Here is an 18,108-nt window from a genome sequence, read left to right as displayed (position 1 = left end):
ATTAGGCGTAGACTGTCCACTCTAGAATACTGTTAATGTTAAGCTTAATAGCTAAGCTAACATAGATAGCTAACTGTGGTTAGCAAACTGTTGCTAGCTAACGTTAGCTAGATGTAATGAGCACCAAATACCTATAAATATGACTTAAATGACTTATGATAAATAAGTATACAAAGACACAACTACAGATATGATGGTAATATGTAATAATACATACCCAACACAGAAAGATCACCTCAAACAGAAAGATTACCTCAGTTTTCTTGAGCTCTAGTATTGTTTACCTCAGATCTCCATGGCAACCATTGGGCACTGTTAACCACTTTATCCAACAAAAACAGATGTGCGGTGGCGACCCTAAATCATCATTTACTGGGAAAATATTTTGCATGTGTTGTTTCTACATATATTGGAACACTTTTAGCACCCAGACATATCAAAATTCAAGAATTGTGTTTTTTGATGCACCCTAGCGTAGAGTGAAATATTTCAAGCTGTTTTTCTTGTGATTTTGATGATTCTGGCTTAGAGATAATGAAAACACAAAACTCAGTGTCTCAGAAATTAGAATATAGTGAAAAAGTTGAATATTTTGGTCCTGGGTCAGTGGTGGTTTGGTTCATGTCCTCTGCTGCTGTTGCTCCACTGTGTTTTCTGAAGTCCACAGTCAACCTAGCAGCCATCTAGCAGGACATTTAGAGGAGGAGGAGGAGGAGGAGGAGGAGGAGGAGGAGGAGGAGGAGGAGGAGGAGGAGGAGGTCCATCTAGCAGGACATTTAGAGGAGGAGGAGGAGGAGGTCCATCTAGCAGGACATTTAGAGGAGGAGGAGGAGGAGGTCCATCTAGCAGGACATTTAGAGGAGGAGGAGGAGGAGGAGGAGGAGGAGGTCCATCTAGCAGGACATTTAGAGGAGGAGGAGGAGGAGGTCCATCTAGCAGGACATTTAGAGGAGGAGGAGGAGGAGGAGGAGGTCCATCTAGCAGGACATTTAGAGGAGGAGGAGGAGGAGGTCCATCTAGCAGGACATTTAGAGGAGGAGGAGGAGGAGGAGGTCCATCTAGCAGGACATTTAGAGGAGGAGGAGGAGGAGGAGGTCCATCTAGCAGGACATTTAGAGGAGGAGGAGGAGGAGGAGGTCCATCTAGCAGGACATTTAGAGGAGGAGGAGGAGGAGGAGGTCCATCTAGCAGGACATTTAGAGGAGGAGGAGGAGGAGGAGGTCCATCTAGCAGGACATTTAGAGGAGGAGGAGGAGGTCCATCTAGCAGGACATTTAGAGGAGGAGGAGGAGGTCCATCTAGCAGGACATTTAGAGGAGGAGGAGGAGGAGGAGGTCCATCTAGCAGGACATTTAGAGGAGGAGGAGGAGGAGGTCCATCTAGCAGGACATTTAGAGGAGGAGGAGGAGGAGGTCCATCTAGCAGGACATTTAGAGGAGGAGGAGGAGGAGGAGGAGGAGGAGGAGGAGGAGGAGGAGGAGGTCCATCTAGCAGGACATTTAGAGGAGGAGGAGGAGGTCCATCTCGCAGGACATTTAGAGGAGGAGGAGGAAGAGGAGGAGGTCCATCTAGCAGGACATTTAGAGGAGGAGGAGGAGGTCAATCTAGCAGGACATTTAGAGGAGGAGGAGGAGGAGGAGGAGGAGGAGGAGGAGGAGGAGGAGGTCCATCTAGCAGGACATTTAGAGTCTTCATGCTCCCAGCAGCTCCCAGGAGATGCTGCTTTCATTCTCCAGCAGGACTTGGCACCTGCCCACACTGGTAAAGGTACCAAAAGCTGCTTCAGTGACCCCATAGGAGTCTATGGGCTGGACTGGCCAGCAAACTGGGCTGACCTCAACCCTATAGGAGTCTATGGGCTGTTGTCAAGAGGAAGGTGAAAGACACCAGATGCAGATGACTTTTCAGAAGCCTGACATTTGTGTTTAAAATATCCTTTTTCTTTATTGTTCTTATGTAATATTCTAATTTTCTGAGACACTGAGTTTTGTGTGGTGAATCTGGGAGAAAAAAGTTGCTTTTTTCCCCACTTTTTTCTCGTAAATCTGCAACTTTTTTCTCGAAATATTACCTGATGTTACCAAATATAGTTCTTTGCCCGATAAAGGGTTAATGCAGTAATTCATGCAGCCCAACCAAGTATTGATGTATAGAAATGAAGATACTTTTCAGAAGCCTGACATTTGTGTTTAAAATATCTTTGTTCTTCATTGATCTCTTGTAATATTCTAATTTTCTGAGACACTGAGTTTTGTGTTTTCATTATCTGTAAGCCAGAATCATCAAAATTACAAGAAAAACAGGCTTTACATAGTTCACTCTGTGTAATGAATCTATATAATATCGAGTTTCTCTTTCTGAAATAATTGATAAAAAATATTGAGCTTTTTTTTTTAGATGTACCTGTATACTGCAGGTTTAAGGAAGGTGACTGACCTGCTGGGAAAGTATTTGTTGCTATTGAGAAGACAGGCAGCTCCGTCCAGCGTGTGCCTGGTGTAATCAATGGCAGGGCACTGAGGAGGAGCAAGAAACACACACATAGAACTGAGCAAAGGTTCTGTTTTACTCACGCAGCTGCAGAGACAAATATATCGTGCTTTGGGATTAATAAGTGGTGTTGAAAAAAATAAACCGCAGTCTTGACTCACCTCTTTGGGTGTCTTGTGGGCAGCACATAAAAAGATCCATTGCTCTGTGGCTGTCATCTGAGTGCAGGTGTCTGGATGGCACTCACTCTGAAGGAGAAAAACACAAGCAAATTATTAACAAACATACTTTTAAACCTCTTCTCATTGGGGTGATGAGATAACACAACTCAAAAAAACATGACACACAGGTCTAAGCACAGGATTATCATAATAATCATGCTTTAAGCTCTTTGAATCACTCCAAAACATACTGTCTGGAGTCACATTTTGTAAGGAAACAAATATTTTTTATTGCAGTTTTGCTAGACAGCTTTTTCCCCAAGACACTCACCGTTATCCCGATAACGGCAATCCACTTACAGTAGTGTTCAATATAATAGCAGTCCAATGTGACTAACCAGATTAATCCAGGTTTTTAGTATATTTTTTATTGCTACATGGTAAACAAGGTACCAGTAGGTGCAGTAGATTCTCAGAAAACCAACAAGACCCAGCATTGGTGATATGCAGCTCTTAAGGCTGTGACATTGGGCAATTAGTTGAAAGGGGCGTGTTCAAAAAAATAGCAGTATCTGCCGTTGACTTTACAAACTCAAAACGATTTTGTACAAACATTTTGGTTTGGCATGGAGTCAACCAACTTGTGGCTCCTTTCAGCTGTTATTCCGCTCAAAGATCCTCTAACAACATTCATCAATTAATTTACATTTCTTGGTTTTGCTTCAGAATAGGGCCCTAAAAGAATATCACGATATTTCAGGCTATTTTTGCGATAACGATATTCTTGACGATATTACGAAATACTTAAAAAGATATAGACAATATGTTTTTTTTAGTCTGTATAAATAAATAAAAAATCTAAAATGTAGTGTGAAGTGCAAATCTCAACAGTTGCCAAATAAAATTAAAAAATGTATGAGAAAATAATAAAAATAACCATTTAGGGGTTTCGGGGGCATATTTTAATGACATTTTGTAAAGGAAAATAAAGGTTCTTGTATGTTTTATTTAAGGCATCTTATTTTGACAGTCTTCTTGTAAGTTCTGTGGTGGATTCTGTTAACACACTGTGCTCTTATTTTGAAAGCTGCATGTGTTTAGCGACAGAGAGTAAGTAGCTTTTTGTGATTAAAACAACTTTAATTGTTAGCTAATGTTAACCTTACGCCACTACATCAAGAAGTAGGAATGTTGCCAATATCAGGATATGCATTTTTTTTAAACCATGAAAAAAATATACCGATATTATCGTGAACGATACGATATGGCACACCCCTACTTCAGAAACAGCATATTTGATGACCCCACAAGTTCTCAACTGGATTAAGGTCCACTCCATAACATCAATGTTAGTCAAGTCAAGTCAAGTCAAATTTATTTATATAGCGCATTTACAGACGGCTGAGCCGCACCAAAGTGCTTCACATAAAAGTGCAAAAAGTGCAATAAAATACAGAATTGACAAAGGTAAAAAAGAGACTAAAACTAAACAAAACAAAACAAAACAAAACAGCAACCAAACAACTTTAATTGTAGGCAAGAGAAAAGAGGTGGGTTTTTAAGTGAGACTTAAAGACATTTAGGGACTGCGCTGCACGGATGTGGAGGGGGAGGCAGTTCCAGAGTCTGGGGGCTGCTACTGAGAAGGCCCTGTCGCCCCTTGTCTTTAGTCTGGACCTGGGCACCTCCAACAGCAGCTGGTCAGCTGACCGTAGAGCTCTGGAGGGGGTGTGGTGGTGCAGAAGGTCAGACAGGTATGTAGGGGCCAGACCATGGAGGGATTTGTAGACAGTTAGAAGTAGTTTATAGTTGATGCGGTGACGGATGGGGAGCCAGTGGAGTGATGCGAGGACCGGGGTGATGTGATCATGTTTTTTAGTGCAGGTGAGGAGTCTGGCGGCTGAGTTTTGGACCAACTGCAGGCGGCGAAGCTGCAGTTGATCCATGCCGGTGTAGAGGGCGTTACAGTAGTCCAGTTGTGATGTGATGAAGGCATGGATAGTTTTTTCCAGGTCACTCTGAGGCAGGTAGGCTTTTGTCTTGGCTAGAGTTCTCAGGTGGAAAAAGCTTCTCCTCACCACTGCACTAACCTGCTGTTCAAACTTAAAAGCACTGTCAAAAATCACACCAAGATTTTTGACAGAAGGCCGGATGTTGGAGGCTAGAGGGCCTAGGGCATCAGTGGAGAAGGCCGGAGAGGTTTTTCCAAAAATAATGACCTCCGTCTTGCTCTCATTCAGGTTGAGGAAGTTTTCACCCATCCATGATCTGATGTCAGCCAGACAATCAAGCAGTGGCTGGAGTGCAGCCTGCCCATCAACCTTAAGAGGCAGATATAGCTGGACGTCGTCGGCAAAGCAGTGGAAGGAGATGTTGTGTTTGACCAGGATGTCCCCTAGGGGTAAAATATATAACAGGAAGAGGATGGGACCTAGTATAGAGCCCTGAGGGACCCCACAGGTGAGGGGGGGCAACAGAGGAGAAGAAATCCCCAAGCAGGACAGAGAAGCTCCTGTCAGCCAGGTAGGACTGGAAGAACTTCAGGGCTGTGCCTTTGATGCCAACTTGGTGCTCAAGCCGAGACAGCAGGATCCTGTGATCCACCGTGTCAAAGGCTGCTGTGAGATCGAGGAGCACTAGGATCACAGGACTCCCTGAGTCAACGACTAAGAGCAGGTCGTTTAGCACTCTCAGCAGTGCAGTTTCTGTGCTGTGGGCTGTTCTGAAGCCAGACTGGAATTTTTCATAGAGTTTGTTATTGGTGAGAAAGGCTTTCAGTTGGATGTAGACTTCTCGCTCGAGGAGTTTAGACAGGAAGGGTAGTTTGGAAATTGGTCTGAAGTTTGAGAGAATGGAGGGGTCGAGGTTGGGTTTTTTTAGTAGTGGCTGCACCACGGCGAACTTGAAGGCAGCCGGGACACAACCAGTGGAGAGGATGGAATTAAACAACAGTAGAAGGAAGGGGGCAACTGTGTTGAAGACTGTAGCATCCTTAAGTAGACGGGGGGGTAGACAGTCAGAGGGGCAGTTAGAAGGCTGCAGGTGTCTGACTGCATCGGAGAGGGAGGATAGGGTAATGGGCTCAAACTGCTCGAAGACAGCCGGCTGGGGAAGGGGGGGAGGCGGGGGGAGGGGGCTGGCAGAGGTATCAGAGGGCCTGAGTGCTGCGACCTTGTCAATGAAGAATTTTTGAAAGTTTTCACAGAGGGCAGGTGAGGGCACAACAGGGGATTTATTACGGGGATTTATGAGAGAATTTAGAGTCTTGAAGAGAAACTGAGGTTTGTGACTGTTTCTGGAGACCAGGGTGGAAATGTACTGTGATTTGGCAGTTTTAACGGCTCGTTGGTAGTCCACTAGGCGACTTCGGAGGATTTGGAGGGACACGTGGAGGCGGTCCTTCTGCCACTTGCGCTCAGCCTGCCTACAGGAGCGTCTGAGGACACGCGTTGCATCATTGAGCCATGGTGTTAACTGGGCTTTAGCTTGTTTGGGTTTGAGAGGGGCAACAGAGTCCAGAATGTCAGTGCAAGCTGATGAGAATGCAGAATGAAGCTGATCAGCACTACACTCAGAGATAATTTCCAGTTGTGGCCCATACAGGGGTGAATCATTGAAAGCGGCTGAAAAATGCCCAGCAGTGGATGAGTTAATTGTGCGTGAGGTCCGTTTGGTGACACTAGGGTTACTACCTGGGTGTGGGACTGATACAGTGAACAGAATTGGGGAATGGTCAGAGAAAGACATGGCACAGATTTCAGTCACCGAGGCAGAAACACCATAAGACAGCACAAGGTCAAGTGTGTGACCCTTTTCATGTGTTGGACCGGTGACAGCTTGCTTAAGACTAAATGAATCTAGAAGGTTCAGAAAGTCCCGGGTCAGAGGTTGAGACTCGCAGCAAACATGGACATTAAAGTCACCACAAATTATTAAGTGGTCATACTTCACCAATAGCCCAGACAAAAAATCAGCAAAGTCATTAATGAAGTCTTTGTTGAATTTAGGAGGGCGATACACCACTGCACACAATATGGGAGAAGACATAATTAATTCAAAGAGCTGTAGTTCAAAGCTAGCAAAACCAGCGTGTGGAATCTGCCGACAGTGAAAAAACGACTTGTAAACAGAAGCAATGCCTCCGCCTCTCCCAGTCGCACGGGGAGAATTCAGGAAGTTACAGTCCGGTGGGAGAAGTTCAGAGAACGGCGTGTTATCACCGGTAGAGAGCCAGGTCTCACACAGAAATAGAAAGTCCAACTCCCGAGAGATAAAGAAGTCGTTCAGCATGAACGTTTTGCTCGCTAGCGACCGCACGTTAATCAACGCCAACCGGAGGGTTAGCTCGGCGCTAGCCGCTGGTCCGGTGCGCCTCAACAGGCGAAGGCTAGAGTGGTCAACACCACGACTGCACCTACCGGGGGATCGCCGGCCGGCCGAGCCAGGAGTGGAGATTTGAGTACGTCGCGGTCCGGTCGGCGCTGTCGGGACGGCTGGAGGGGCTGGAAACAACGATGGCCGAGGCAGTGGAGCAGCATTGCGGTCGAGGACGGCTTCAGCAGGAGTAGCAGGCGAGACACAGGCAACAGGACGCAGGCATCGCGCCAGACGCCGGGCGGCAGCTCGGTGTGAGGGCAGCTGGATCTTGATCTTCACCAGCAGACCTCCCCTCCTTCCTCGTCTCCTGGAACGCTTTTTGCGAGAAGGGACCGCAGAATGGCGGCGCAGGTAAGCTGGGATACCTGACAGCTCAGGAGGGGGAGAACTGGTCCAGTCTCCTTGATCGGTTCTGGCTGCCAGAGCCACAGGAAATTTTAGGTCGCGGATGTTAAGCAGGGCTTGGCGATCGTAGCACAGAATGGCAGAAACATCCAGATAGACACTTAGAAACAGGGCTATAACAAACAATAGACAGAGCGCCCGTGGAAGACGAATCGCCGAACAGACTGGCGCCATCTTGCCCGAAAAACCCAGCTACCCTGCTTCCGTCCGCAGGGATCAGAATCTGCCTTCTAGCTTCTAATGTTGTTGGTTTGAACCAGATTTTGCTGGTTTACTAGTGTGTTTGGGCTCATTGTCTTGTTGAAACGTCCGTTTCCAGGGCCTGTCCTCTTCAGCATAAGGCAACATGACCACTCCAAGTATTCTGACATATCAAACTGATCCATGATCCCTGGTATGAGATAAATAGGCCCAACACCATAGTAGAGGAACATATCATGATGCTTCATGTCTTCACTGTGTACTGGGGCTTGAATTCACAGTTTGGGGCTCGTCTCACAAACTGTCTGCGGCCCTCGGACCCAAAAAGAACAATTTTACTCTCATCAGTCCACAAAATGTTCCTCCATTTCTCTTCAGGCCAGTTGATGTGTTCTTTGGCAGATTGTAACCTCTTCTGCACATGCCGTTTTTTTAACAGAGGGACTCTGCGGGGAATTCTTAAATAGATTATCTTCACACAGACGTCTTCTAACTGTCACTTCCAGGTAACTCCAGACTATCTCTGATCATCTGGAGCTGATCATTGGCTGAGCCTTTACCATTCTGATTATTCTTCCATCCATTTTGATGGTTGTCTTCCGTTTTCTGCCACATGTCTCTGGCTTTCTCTCCATTTTAAAGCATTGGAGATCATTTTAGCTGAACAGCCTATAATTGTTTGCACCTCTTTATAAGTTTTCCCCTCTCCAATCAACTTTTTAATTAAAGAACGCTGTTCTTCTGAACAATCTCTTGAACAACCCATTTTCTTCAGGCTTTCAAAGAGAAATGCATGTTCAACAAGTGCTGCTTCATCCTTAAACAGAGGCCACCTGATTCACACCTGGTTTTTCACACCAGATGACCTCACTGATTGAATGCCACACTGCTATATTTTTTAACACCCCCCTTTCAACTAATTGCCCAATGTCACAGCCTTAAGAGCTGCATATCACCAATGCTGGTCTGGTTGGTTTTCTGAGAGTCTACTGCACCTACTGGTACCTTGTTTACCAGTAGGTGCTCTTTCAGCTCTTTTTTGTTTCCATCATTCAGAGGTTTGCTTTCAGTACTTAAAAAAGACAAAATCGTTCAATCTAAGCATCCTCAAATCAGTAAACAGGTAAGTTAGATCACATACCTGCAGTTTTACGGCTAGTCCGTTGAGCTCCAGGCAGAACTGCCTACAAAAACAGACAGAATAAGAGCACAGTTAGAAGGAAAGATGAGCACATGCTTCTTCAAAAACCAGGTTTTAATCAAACATTGTGATCACATTTTAAAAAAGACTTTAGGGGAACTAACAGGAAGGGCTACAGGTTAGTTAAGGGCTAAGAGTACCGATATTGCTTCACTCTCCTGCTCATAATCATTGGAGAAGCCATGAAATATATATATACATATATATTTATTAGGGATGCACCGAATAGCAAATTTCTGTAAACTGTAAACAGAAGGCTCAAGTAAATTGCATTAAGTGTGCTTGTAACCTCATACACTGATACAGGTACATAAACTACATTTTTTTTTATAAATAGAATTTTTGCTTGTGGATATTGTTTAAGTTAGACTTGTTTTTTCCTTTATCTTTAAATATTTGCAGTACACTCCAATTCCAAGAAAAAAATCCCCAAAGCATCTTAGTTTCAACGTACCTGAGATGTTCATACTTCCACACTCCCTCATCCTGACCCTCCGGAGGCTCCAGGATTTTGTCGATATTGGAGCAATCTGATCTAATGTTCTGCTGAATGTACTGAAACAGAACAAACACCCTTTGGTTAAGTCCATAACTCACACACAGAATCCACAATGCCATGTTAACTGTAATTATTCTGCTGTCAGGTTGTTTGTGGGAAACTAAAATAATGATCAAACATTGAAACACTAAGTTTTACATAACTACAGAATAGTCTCAGATTTTTTTCTAGTCTTTCAATTCAATTCTCACGAAAACATATACTTAGTACAGAGAAGCAGAATGATTACAGTGACTTATCTCTAAAGAGATCCACATACGGCTGTTATCTGAAAGTTGAGGACAAAATCCTCAACAAAAGTCTTCAAGATCTGAAGTTCAGCTGAAGCTACTTTGGGGCTTCAGCAGTCTGAGTTATTACTATTTCAGACAACATAACTGTAGCCATATTTTCAGCTTTCAGAGCTCCCCAATAAAACCCCAGATCAGAGGAAAATCAGTGTTTTTATCAGCACTCAAGCACTACGTGTGAAAACGTGAGCTGAGAGGCTAGCTGATGCATCACAGCCACATTTAAGATATCTAGCAGGTTAAATATAAAAATATAATATAGAACTGTATTTAATTACTTCTGTGGTTAAAAAATGAAATGACAAAGTGAATGTTCAATCTTGAGGGGAACATTTTACAACAGGAACTTTCCTGTACATGTTGCATTTGCAAGATGAAACTCAGTTGTTGTTTCCATCTGCTGTTTTTGTAAACATTTGTGTCAACGACAACATCAATAAGTAGGACTACGAGGACTAAATGATTCCACAGATTACTTGAACAAAAACATTCTGCCTTCCACCTGGTATTGATATTTCCAGTATCACAAACTAATTTGGATTTTCTCCTGCTAAAGCACAAATCTTAAAATATTTTCAGGAAATAACATAGCTTTCCCTTATCATCTAGTCTTTGGGCACAGGGAACTACTGTTGGTATGCTGTGTTATATTTTGGGTGGAAAAAAAGTCTAACGTGCCCAAAACACTGTGTATTAAAATAAGAAAATGGCTGCATCTCATAAACTACAAGGAGCACAATCAAGTATGAGTATGGTATCCACTAATTCATAAAAAGTTGAATATTAGAGATATGCACACACACGCAGTGTCACAAAATCAAATGGATAACACTTAATAAATACAATGCCATCATTTTCTTTCTTTTCTCAACAATCCTGTCTTTCACTGTAGTTAGAAGTGTGATTTTTGATTGATCATATTCTCTTTTGGCACAAATAATCTCCTTATACAACACACATTATATCACCATAAGTAGTGTTACTTTTGTACTACGTGTTATATGTAATATGTCTAAATACTTCTTCCACTAATGCTCGATGGGTGGGGAACACACACACACACACACACACACAGACACAGGAACCAAGGTTATTATAGTTAACGAAAACTAACGAAATAACGAAAACTAGAATTGAAAAAACATTTTCGTTAACTGAAATAAAAATAAAAACTAGAGTTTTTAAAAAACGATAACTAACTGAAACTGTATTTTGTGGTTACAAAACTAACTAGAACTAACTAAAATTATAGTGGAAATGTCCTTAGTTTTTGTTTTTGTCAACTTTTTTCATTCATATTTCAGTGTTTCTATTTGAACATGCAACACATGGTGAATATGATTACTGAGACTGGGATGTCTACACTCCAAACAAAATTCAAAACAGTTAATAACCTTATTGGGGCTGAGATGATAAACCAAAGGAAATAAAGGCAAAATTTATTATGACCTCTTTGAATCTGGCACCCAACACATAGCCCATTACAAAAAAACTAAAACTAATAAAAACTAAACTAAAACTAAGCATTTTCAAAAACTAAAAACTAAACTAAAACTAGAAAACTCACTCTAAAAACTAACTAAAACTAACTGAGTTTGAAAACAAAAATTCACAATGAAATTAAAACTAAAACTAATGAAAAATCCAAAACTATTATAACCTTGACAGGAACACACACACACACACACACACATACAGACAGACACACACAGACACAGGAACACACACACACACACACACACACAGACACAGGAACACACACACACACACACACACACACACACACGCAGACACACACACACACACACATACAGACACAGACACAGGAACACACACACACACACACACACACACACACGCAGACACACACACACACACACATACAGACACACACACACACACACACACACACACACACACACATACAGACACAGGAACACACACACACATACAGACACACACACACACACACATGCAGACACACACACACACACACACACACACACACATACAGACACAGGAACACACACACACACACATACAGACACAGGAACACACACACACACACATACAGACACACACACACACACACACACACACAGACACACACACACACTTGCAGACACATATGTCAACACACCTGTTGGACAGCCAGGGTGCTGTCCATCTCCTCGAATGATTCATCCGGCCAGTTGTAGAAATCCTGAACATGGAGGAGGAATAATTTTAGCCTTCACCCACAGCTAACATTTATCATAAACAGTGCCAACTAACTCACATCTGACGTTAATAATTAACGTGATAACACCGTAAACGGCCTCTAGGAGGCTAACGTTAGCTAGCTGAAGTTTGGTTACAAGCGAGAAAACATTATCATCACAGCTAACCGTTTGTTTCTTCCTACATTAAAACACAGCTACGAAGCTAACTTGACGCTAGCTAGTTAGCTGGATGACGTCAGCCGGGGTGCGACTGCTTCCTGCAATGCAAACAGCCACTTAACGTTAGGGGATAAGTTAGCCCCTGTTTAGGGTTAGTGTGAGAACTTAACTCACCATACTATCTCTATGACTATTAAAGCAACAAGTATTACCACACAGAGCTCACAGAGTTAGAGTAAATCTCTATTTAATGTAACGTTACTCCAGGAACTAGACGGGATCAACGGCTAACGTTAGCTAGCTAGCTAGCTGGCTGGCTATGTCCAGGTCAGGCCGCTTCCTGTGTGTCGTCTGCGACCTCAGCGTTCGACAAAAGCCGTGAAGAAGAACAGCAGGGCTCAGGTGAGGTGGTGTGTCCGAGTCTCCGGGGTTATCTGCGGGGATGTTAGAGTGTTCCTGCGGGCTGTGGACGTACCTTCGCCTTGGTTCCAGGCCGGTTCCTCCTGACAACTGCAGCACCCTCCGCCATGACCATCTCGACAGAATACCCGGATGTTCGTCAGCCGCTCTGCTGTAGGCTGCAGCGGCGGAGGGCAGGAACTGTTAGCATGTTAGCATAGCATCACACTGGTAAAATAATCACCTATGCTACCTATACACACACAGTGGTGGAAAGTAACTAAGTACATTTACTCAAGTACACTGCCCTACAAAGCCTAACTGCAGTAACTACATTTTTGGTAAAAATTGAGTTATGATTAAAAATGAACTCCTTGATGTCTGTTTTATCTTGTAACAAAGTTTTAGACTTCAATTTTACTTTATTTCAGAGAAATAATGATATAAAAATTGCAGTAACTACAAAATCCAACTCAAAACCCAAGCAGACCACAGTAACTTCACTTTGACTGTGATAAAGACAAGAATAATAGAAATGAGGTTTATTTGAAAGGGAAATTATTATCTAGATAGTGATTAAGTAAAAAAAGTGAGATAAAATGATATTAAGACTAAAATATAACGTTATTTTATAATTTTAGGTCTAAAATACACAAATCTTTCAGTAGAGTTGTTAAACACTTTGAAATACACTTATAACAAAATCCATTTAATGTTTATTCACAGAAAATAAAAGCTGAAAAAAGTCATCAATACATGTAGAAATAAGTGTCATATCACTTACCTACCAAGCCCATTTGGCTGGCCAGTCAAAAAAAGTTTTTAAAAAGTTTAAAACTGTTTTTCTTAGTTTTAACTCTTGTGTAGTTACTGCAGTTAGGCTTTGTAGGGCAGTACTGTACTGCCCTACAAAGCCTAACTGCAGTAACTACGCAAAGGGTAAAACTGAGAAAATTTGCTTTAAAGTTTTTTTAAAAAAAATTTTTAACGAGGCAGCCAAATGGGTTACAGGTAGGCAAGTGATATGACACTTATTTCTACATGTATTGATGATGTTATTTTTATGCTAAAAAATCAAGATAATTTATTCAAACTTTGACCCCAAAAATGTTGTTACTGCATTCTGGTTTTGCATTGCTGTAAAAGCTTCTAATAGTATTGCACAAACACAGTGCAGTAACTACAATATGTGTTTAACAATTCTATTCAAAGATTTGTGTATCTTAGACTTAATATTATAAAGTAAGGTTATATTTTAGTCTAAATAAAATGTTGTCACTTTTTTTTACTTAATTACTATCTAGATAATAATTTCCCTATCAAATAAACTTATAATTTCTATTATTACTGTCTTCACTATTCAACACAATGAAGAAATACAAGGCTACACTGTATCACAGTATTATTTCTCTGAAATAAAGCAAAATTGAAATCTAAAACTTTGTCACAAGATAAAACAGACATCAGTGAGTTCATTTTTACTTATAACTCAATTTCAACCAAAAATGTAGTTACTGCAGTTATGCTTGGTAGGGCAGTGTACTTAAGTACAATTTTGAGGTACTTGTACTTTACTTGAGTATTTCCATTTTATGTCACTTTATACTTCTACTTCACTACATTTTGAGGCAAATATTGTACTTTTTACTCCACTACATTTAGCTGACAGCTTTAGTTACTTTTCAGGTCAAGATTTAACATAAAAAACACAATAAATTTAGGTGATTAGGCACTTTTTAAAATAAACCTCATAACAGTATATTAAGTAGTCAATATGAGTTATTATGCATCAATAATAATAAACTAATATAATATTTGGAATATATAAAAAAAAAAAACTAACTGGCTCCATGCTGCATAACGGGTACTTTTACTTTTGATACTTTAAGTACATTTTGATGCTGATACTTTTGTACTTTCACTTAAGTACATTTTGAATGCAGGACTTTTACTTGTAGTGGAGTAATTTCACATTGTGGTATTAGTACTTTTACTTAAGTAAGGGAACTGAATACTTTTTCCACCTCTGCCTATACACCAGAAGACTTTGAAAAGATTTGGAAAAACTCCTGCAAGACTATCAGCTCACACCTGCTCACACCTAAAGACAAGTGTTGAGAGTTTTTAGTCCCAGCCCAGTCTCACACTGAGGTTCTACAAAGACTGTCAATCTTGCAGGGTCACTATTTACAAAACTACAACTAGATTTCCTTTAGCATTTTTTACCTACCATGCAATTTTTGTGTGTGCAGAAACAACAAAAAGAAGAGAAGACGCCACAAAATGCCCCCTCACAAAGCTGAAAAAGGATTTCTGTTTTTCTGACATGAAAAGTTGACTATTTTACACTAAAAATAGATAAAGGAAAGGAAACTGTAGAAAATAATTCATGATATACATGTATGTCCTATTTAATTATAATTTGTTTAATTGAATAATTATACTTATCAGCTCTATCAGCTTTCATTTAGTTGATCACACATTCATCATCAATTATTTATTACTTATACATTTATTTATACATTTTAACTGGGTCTGCTTACTGTTCTCTTTACTAAGAAACAGCGCCCCCAAAATACCGCTTGTGGCCGTAAATATATTACATCTCTATATTTGTATTTAGGATTGAGTTTACTAACATTATTGTGATGTAACTTTTTCCTGTTGAAGTGGTTTTCCTGCCAGTCTGGAACCGCTCATCTATTGGTTGTTGATTGTGTTGCGTCACTGCGACTTGCGATAATATGATCGCAAGACCCAAGACTGATAAAAAACATTCATGTCCCAAATATATTAGCCTTAATGACAATAAGAAAAATAAACAGACATTCTGACACAAAGAAAAGCAATAATGGTAAAACTTCACAAATGATGCAAATCAGCTATACAAAACCGACAGAGGTGAACAGAGAAGTAAAAACAAAAAACAGTAAAATAAATGAGTAAATAAATACATTCACAGGGCCCTTGAAATCATTTAGTCTACGGGGCGCTTCTCAACATATAGTAGGAACGGTTGCCACAGCTTTTTGAATTTACTTTCTGAGCCTTGAGTCGTATATCTTAGTTGTTCCACTTTAAGATGAGCCACTACGTCCATCACCCAGTGTTTTATTGTTGACACTAATATTGGCAACACTTTACTCTCAGGTGTCTACATAAGAGTGACATGAGCGTGTCATAAACATGACATGGGATGTGTCATGAACATTAATGACACTTTCAAGTAACATTAATGCTCATGATACTTGTCATGTCATGTTTCTGACAGGCTTGTGTGACTCTTATGTAGACACCTTCAAAATAAAGTGTTACCATATCTTGCTTAAGTCACAAAGGCATGTTCAAAAACATGCCTAAGTCATTTATTTCTCTTAAGTTACATAATTTACACACAGTGTTATTACTATGCCAATATCCATCCTTTGTTACATCCATTTTGAGTGAAATGATCAATAAATGTCATATGTTACACTTTTGGTGAAGTTTTTTTGTGTTTCCTGCAAAACTTGAAAAAATGAGTTGGGCAATTATTTTAACAGGGTGACGATATATATATATATATATTTATTTATTTATTTATTTTTTAAATACGGACCCGGGGGAGGGGTGTAGTATTTCAAGAAATGTCGCAAATCTGCAAGAAAAAAGTAGCAGATTTATGAGGAAAAAGTCGGAAAACTTGTAGGTTTTTTTTTTACTGCTGTCAAGCCACCCATAGACATATATATATATATATATATATATATATATATATATGTCTATGAAGCCACCCCCCAGTTCAGAAAACCCAGCCCAGCCAGCCGCCACTTGTTTTCGTGGTGCATGTATTTACTAGACATTACGGTACCAACATGTTAGAACGGCCTTTAAAATAAAAGCAGTTTTCCGGTTTAACTGTATTTCCATCTAATTTCAAATTGCAATTAAAAGGAAACCATCCATAATCAGAGACTCATTCTACTTCACTTGGACAGTGGACATCCTCAGGCTGTCCCTCAGTTTGTTTCAAGACGTTATAAAGGATCATTTCAAGATTAAAGCCTTTTGAAAACTTGGAATTTAAATTGAGACAACCCACTGCAGCATGTGGTTCTCCCTGTAAGGACAGGGGGGCCCCTGGGGCTGGATGCGCTGTCTCAAGAATGGCCGGAAGGGTTGTTATAAGCTTTTCCACCATTCCCTCTGATTCCTCAGTTGCTCAATCGGGTGGCTCAGGGCCGCTACAGGGTGCTCCTGGTAGCCCCCAGGTGGCCCAGGAGACCTTGGTTCCCCACACTTCTCCGTCTGGTCACGGCCAGCCATGGGCTGGGCAGATCTCCTCTCCCAGGTAGGGGGCCAAATCTGGCAAATCTGGTTTGTCCGATTGATCTGGTTCTTGCCTTCCTGCATTCACTTTTTGACTCAGGCAGGACTCCTACCACAATCAAGGTCTATACTGCTACTATTTCTTGCTTTCATCGGGGGGTTGACGGTGCTACAGTGGGGAGACACCCACTAGTCTCTCAGTTCATTAGGGGGCCATGTCGACTGCGCCTGCACAGGACACCCAGGGCTCCATCATGGGACCTCCCTGTGGTGCTGAGGTCCTTGATGCAGGCTCCTTATGAACCGTTGGATCAGTGTTGCCTTAAGTTCTTGACCTACAAGACGGTTTTCCTCTTGGCTGTGTGCTCAGCCAAGAGGGTAAGTGAACTACATGCTTTGTCTGTTAGTGACACTTGTTTACAGTGGAAACCCGATGACTCGGGGTGTCCCTGTGGCCGAACCCTCAAACGGTCAACCAGGTGATTGACATCAGTACCTTTCAGCCCAGTCAGGCCCTGTTACAAGAGGGTGCTGGGTTGCTTACTTTGTGCCCAGCGAGGCCGTTGAAGTCTTATGTTGCACGCACTTAGTCTTTGAGGCGCTCGCATTCTCAGTTATTTGTCTGTTTTGGGGGACAGAAGGCTGGTCATCCTGTTTCGAAGCAAAGGTTGTCCCATTGCATTGTCCATACCGTTGTTGAGGCCTACTCTGCTCAGGGTATCCCACTCCCAGGGCACGTGGTAGCTCATTCCCCCAGGGGAATTGCCACTTCCTGGGCTGCCATGAAGGACGTTCCTCTGTCGGAGATTTGTGCAGCAGCGAGCTGGGGCACTTCCTGCACGTTCTCCAGGTTCTACAGAGTCAATATGGCGTCCCCTGCACCGTTTGGTTCTGCCATGCTGCTTTCAGTTGCTAGGCAAGGTTGTGAGGAAGGTCCTCTGTTCTTCACGACACTGCTGGCACTAGTCATCCAAGGTTATGACCGTGGTGACGGCCTGAGTGAGGTTGAAATAGATCGTAAGTTATGCCTATAACTATGGATCTATGAGACCGAACGATGACCGTCACCATTTCTTTGTCGCTCAGAACCGGCTGAGGCGTTCCAGCAGGAAGAAGCACCGCGCTCACGCCTGAGGAAGACCTTAGAAGGTTGAAACGTTGCCTTTGCACACCTTTTTTGTTTGATTATTTGTAATTTGGTGTTTTTAGTTGTGTTTAAATAAATATAGTTGAGTTTGAATTGTAAAAGGTCTCTTTGCCTTATTTAAAAGAAAATATTTTTTGAAAAAAAAGAAAGAGGAATAAAGAAGATCCAAAAAATGGACGACTGGACGCT

At 41.7% G+C, this 18,108-nt stretch overlaps 1 protein-coding gene across 2 annotated transcripts in view; it reads right to left on the bottom strand.

Annotated features, from left to right (window-relative positions):
* The window catches only part of mob4 (MOB family member 4, phocein), a 14,259-nt gene extending 1,616 nt beyond the window's left edge, over positions 1-12,643 (bottom strand). The window contains exons 1-6 of one of the 2 annotated variants that reach the window (XM_059342728.1): positions 12,541-12,643; positions 11,825-11,887; positions 9,290-9,390; positions 8,776-8,818; positions 2,652-2,738; positions 2,437-2,516 (exon numbers count right to left, since the gene is read on the bottom strand). In XM_059342728.1, the coding sequence (XP_059198711.1) occupies positions 2,437-2,516; positions 2,652-2,738; positions 8,776-8,818; positions 9,290-9,390; positions 11,825-11,887; positions 12,541-12,600 (434 nt within the window). In that variant the 5' untranslated portion in view covers positions 12,601-12,643. Of the gene's footprint in view, positions 1-2,436; positions 2,517-2,651; positions 2,739-8,775; positions 8,819-9,289; positions 9,391-11,824; positions 11,888-12,239; positions 12,377-12,540 lie in introns of those variants that run through there. The other variant, XM_059342730.1, reaches the window with a different exon arrangement.
* Between the last annotated feature and the right edge of the window lie 5,465 nt (positions 12,644-18,108).

The sequence above is a fragment of the Centropristis striata genome, chromosome 10, assembly GCF_030273125.1.
Source record: "Centropristis striata isolate RG_2023a ecotype Rhode Island chromosome 10, C.striata_1.0, whole genome shotgun sequence".
Taxonomy (NCBI): Eukaryota; Metazoa; Chordata; class Actinopteri; order Perciformes; family Serranidae; genus Centropristis; species Centropristis striata.
The sequence above is the reverse complement of the archived record's forward strand: the minus strand, read 5'-3'. Positions and strand labels throughout refer to the sequence as shown.